Raw genomic sequence first — 5,271 nt, 5'->3', positions numbered from 1 at the left:
ATTCCTGAAGGAGAATGAGGTACAGCCCAAACTCAAGAGTGCCCATATGCGGAATCACTGAAGAATAGATAATACACTATAAATCAAGTTTCCCTTCCTTCAGCAGACAAAACCTAGGGAATTTCATTTCACAACTGGAATGTGTCCCTGAAAAGAGCAATGAAAGAAACCGTGACAGCTTTGTACTGAATGAAGAGGGAAAAGAAAAGACAAAAATGCAAGTAGCTGAAAATACTCCGATTTAAAGCCTCTGGCTCTCAGAAACAATATACAAATCTTTGTTCCTTCAAGCACTTTCCAATTTACCAAAGCAGGAAACTGAGAACGAAGGTTTAGGAGCTGGCATGTTACAAAATATTGCATTTCATACACCCATTGGTATGAGTTTCTAGGCAATAGTTTAGTTTTCCAGAAAAAAAAGCTAAGCATACATTTCTGCTTTGAAATGCATTGACAAAGAACAGCAAACATTAAAGTAATTCAATATTCAAGAATGGCCAATATATGACTATATAAAAAAACACCCAACTTTTTTATTTAGCCATTCATATTCAGAAAGTCTCTTCTCTCACTATATAGTATAGCAAATGCATATATCACAGAGACAAAAAAGCCCACTGAGGAAATTAAAGCACACAGTGATTAATTCTGAACATATCTGATAAATAATTATCCGTGATTAGTCCAGACCAGGAATGGCTTTTGACCCTGCAAGGCTGGAAGAATTAAGTATATTAATTAGTCTGGGTTTATTTGACATTTTTAAAGCTCTCCACACTCCTATTGACTTTAAATCCAATCAAGAAGTCAATACGAATGTAGCAAGAAAACAAAAGCATACACTGATCAAACCAATCTTGATGGAGATACTGATTGAAATATAGTAATTTAATGAGAATCAGTCGTCACCTGATGAACCCCATAAAATGAGATAATGGAAGCATACTGCAGAAACCACTTTGACATCTTAGTATTTCAGTACCATCATGTACACGTTCAGTTATATTTGCATACGAGTAAAAAAAAAAAACTGCTTTGGGTTGGATGCACACCTAGGCAAGCTACAACGTGGTTGAATTCACTATAGCTATTACTATGGAGCTGAAGATAATCAGGGAAGAATTGCATCTTGCAAGAATAAAATTATGAAGCAAGATAAAACTTCTTTTTTACTTTGTTAAAGAGATTAACTAGCAAATAAAGGGAAAATCATAAGGGAATAAAGAGAAAACTCAGAATTATTATTGTGGCATTACATAAGATAGGCACAGAAACAAATAATCTAAAGTCTTTCCTCTCCCTCAACTTTTGTAGAATATAGATGAAGATATAGAGCTACCAAATTAAATGCATTTGAATACATGTTTATTTCTTCAGACATGCTTGTGCTCAGTGTGTTACTGTAATACTTTGCTTTTAGCAAGTTTTTATGCAACTGAAAGCTACAAAGAAAATAATTTTGAAGTCTTAGTTTCACTTACTATTATTGAAGAGAGTAATACAGTCAGCTCAATCTATTATGCATTCCCTGGAAAACCTGTGTGCTATCATAATAGTGAATAGATACTCTAGCAAGGTGAAATTCAATCAGAATCAGAAAGAGACAGGCAAGGACACAAGAGGATAAATACGCCTCAGCCTACCAGCTGAGGCTGTCACAGGCAAAGAAAATAGGCTTCAGGTCTTTAGTGACAGAAGGAACAGAGAACAGCAGCATGGGAAAAGTATTCTGAGGCACAGAAGCATTGCTGAAGCAAAGCCCAGGGCATCCTGGACACCAAAACTAGCTCTATTGAGACCACTATTGAGGCTTCCTTTTTCTAACTTGTTACCAACACCTAAGCAAATTAAAACCACCTCTAAATACTGGAAATAAACATTTAATTTTAAATTTGAAGGTGCAGCTAGTGATAGATCTGAAACTTTCTGTACGTAAGTAAAAAAATTACTTGGTTTGCACAGAGCAAGAAGGGAGAAAAATTATTGGAGCATTTACTTATAATGCTTAAAAAGAGACTTCTGCTCTGAGAATGCGGAGTTACTGGGAAAAGCTAGAGAACAATTGAAACTAAAGTATTCAAGGCTGGAAATTCAGCTCTGTGTCTTCATTCTGCAGCCAAAGGTCCACAAATGAGTCTGTGATGATTATTACAGTCTGCATATAGCATCTCTTTCCGAACAGCAGTATGATTCCAGTTCCATCCTATGTAACACCAGATCTAGTTCAATAGCAGAGGACATTTTTTGTGCAAACTGACTTTGATTTTGAGCAGAGGACAGTTTTGGAATGTGTTTATGCCCACTTCACAGGGAGTAATAAGGAATGCACACTCATCACTAAGTTAACAAACTTACCACTATCCATGATGATTACTGTCAAGGCAAGGAACTTGCAAATATCAAGTCTGTAACAAGAAAGGAAACATCCTGTTTAGTTTGTAAATTCTGATGAACTTGCAGAAGTTTCTCTTGATTCCACATGTTGCTACAAATGTATCAGTGTTGGAAACCCCATGATCACGATTAAACCTTTTTTTGAACTGTACCAATACTGCATACAGACTAAATTCGGTAGTATAGGAATACTATCCAAAAAAAGGTAACTCTTGTGAAATGGTGAATGCTTTAACCTTTTTCAAAGCTTTCCATATTTAGAATATGCAAAAATGCTGATATGAAATAGAAGGCGTATATAATTTTAAACAAATCTGCAATCACTGTTTTCCCTAATCAAACTTGAAAGGTATTACATTCTCCACTGTAATTACTTAATCCACATGCAAGACTTAAATTCACTCTGCAGAGATCACCAAGTCAACTCATTATCTATGGATCACATTTTTTAAAATTAGAATGAACACATGCAAATTCATTCACAGTCTGCTACTGATTAAAACAGGATTCCTGCATAAAATTCAATGGCAGAACAAGACCTGTGATTTGGCAAAGGAACTAGAAATACAGGAGAGGTTTCTAACCTGCCCTACAAGAGCCTACATGTACTTTATACCTCATCTTGGAAAGAGAGCAAACAAAAGATGCTCTCAGTCAGGAAAGCGCCTAAAGCTCATTGTACCCACAAGGCAGAGTGCCAACAAGAACTGCATCCGAAGGCAGGAAGATTAGTTTGAGGGACTATTTTCAGTTTCTTGGAGTAATTTTTCTTAGCAGATTACTCTATACAATGACAAAACCACCTTTGCCCCGGCTTCTTGAATAAAGCTAAAATTAGTGTCATTTTCTGGGTTGTCACATTGTTACCACTCAAATATTTGTCCTGAACAAATTGCCAAGCTTTGACTAATAAGATGGTCACCAAAAAAAAAAAAAAAAAAAATTATTTGGCTACTGGTGTAACTATTCTCTTCATCTGTTACATTATGAATGTCTTTTGCCATTTATTACCTGCCAGTTTCAGGTGGCTGTTTTTGCAATAGGAGCTCAAGATTCCCAGTAGTAGAAAAGCAAGACCCATGAGTGCTCACTTGCTCTGGTGGAGTGGCAGTAATACAGGGCATAAACTGCATCTTGCCAGGCTTCCCCTCTCTAATGGGGACAACTTGTCTGCATTAAATTTAGAATTTAAAAAATAAATAAAAAAATCAGGTAGTCTTTCATATTTCACCCTTTAACAAGTAACTTGCATGTGGATTTCAACAACATTTAAAAAAAAAAAAAATAAAAAAGACAAAATATGCATCCACAACCATGCTCCCTGAGTCACAACTAGATGGCTCTGGAACTGTGATGGAAACGAGGAGACTAATATGCCTCTTCCCTGCTACTGGATGTTGTACACCAGGAGCAGAGCAAGGCACTGCCAAGGCATGCAGTGCTGCCTTGGCACCTGACACTAGGTGCTTGGAACATCACAGCCTTTGTGTATGTCAGCATTTCAATGTTCATTTCCAGATGGGGAAAATGTGTGGAGAAGAAAGAAACAGCACCAGTTTTCATCAGTGGAAATGGAGGCAGGTATATTATGAACTAGTGACAAAATGAAGATTTGCTGAATTGGCAGCAAAAAAATGTATTACATTTCTCTTCACCTTTCCTTCATTACGAAAGGAACCAGTATGCTCTTCTCTAGGAAATACCAAATACAGCTTTCCAGCAGCTGTGGTGTAGAACCTTTCCTTCAAATATCTACATTAGATTCTTACAGCAATTACAAGTATTTAGATCTACCTGTAACTAATTTTGTCCATTTTACTACAAACGTGTCTTTTTTATGCTCCCCTGCCTTCCCTCTCCATACGTCCCCAAACTTCTTCATTTCCAAGTACCCACAAAACATAGCTAGCTTCTTGCTATGACAGCCAAGAGGTTGATTTGAGGACACGGGGAATGGCTGCCCTGTCACTACATGGACATTACACTTGGAGAACAGACTCTCCCACTGCAGAGGAACCACTTGGGTCTTTGCCCTCAACTGCCCCTTCACATAAGAGAAGGAGCTTAATTATTTTTTGGTCCTCTACTCTCTGACAGTCTTGATTCAAATTGACTAAAGAGTTCAAAGGTTGTTTGGAAGAAGGGATCAAACAAACAAGTACATAATAAAGCTGAAAAGGGCTGGCAATACTACGAGAACATCTTGACTTGCTACTGACTCATTTATTTCTCTACCCAACTCTATTTAGTTTCCTGCTTTTAAGTACTCACGAACCTTACTGAAGGTTAGGATGCTCCTATGGTGTCAAAAGCAATGTTTTTCATATATACACACAAATGCGAGAACATAAATCCTTCACAGCCAGTATCTTACTAGTAACACCAATATTTACTGTAACAGGAATCCCTCTTCCAACTACCTTCTATATATTATCCCCTCCACACTCTGCAAGAAGTTATACATCACCTTATATTTGCTTGTGGAAAAAGTGACAATGCGGTGAGCAGCACGGATAGCTCTATAGCCAAGTGCCAAATTCTGAGTTCAACGGCAAGCTGACATGCCTGACCAACAAGTGACCTTTTCTGCCTGCCTACTTGCTGCCAGTGTAACAGTAAAAAACAAAACTAACCTAAAACAATCAACCTTCCACTTCTAGTAGAAAATGTAATGACATAACGGAAATTCAGGGAGTTTTAAAACACATGAGACAGCAAAGGAGACATACCAACAAAGCCCTTGCTGTTTAACAGCAGTCATGTGCTCACCACCAAAGGGCTATAGCATCTTACTAAGGAAAAACAATTTGCATGAAATTTTAAAGAACTACCACTGAAGAAACAAACCAAGCTTTACAATTCTTTCCACAACTAACC

General features: G+C 37.3%; 1 protein-coding gene across 1 annotated transcript in view; it reads right to left on the bottom strand.

Annotated features, from left to right (window-relative positions):
- Positions 1-3,527, bottom strand: part of LOC104402117 (transmembrane gamma-carboxyglutamic acid protein 1-like) — a gene marked incomplete at its 3' end in the record, with an annotated part of 5,512 nt that extends 1,985 nt beyond the window's left edge. Inside the window, exons 1-2 of the mRNA XM_010009905.1 lie at positions 3,406-3,527; positions 2,356-2,405 (exon numbers count right to left, since the gene is read on the bottom strand). Coding sequence (XP_010008207.1) covers positions 2,356-2,405; positions 3,406-3,527 — 172 coding nt within the window. The remainder of the gene's footprint in view (positions 1-2,355; positions 2,406-3,405) is intronic.
- Positions 3,528-5,271: the final 1,744 nt, after the last annotated feature.

This window comes from Nestor notabilis, unplaced genomic scaffold (assembly GCF_000696875.1).
Source record: "Nestor notabilis isolate BGI_N333 unplaced genomic scaffold, ASM69687v1 scaffold13472, whole genome shotgun sequence".
Taxonomy (NCBI): domain Eukaryota; kingdom Metazoa; phylum Chordata; class Aves; order Psittaciformes; family Psittacidae; genus Nestor; species Nestor notabilis.
This window is presented reverse-complemented; position numbering and strand designations above follow the sequence as displayed.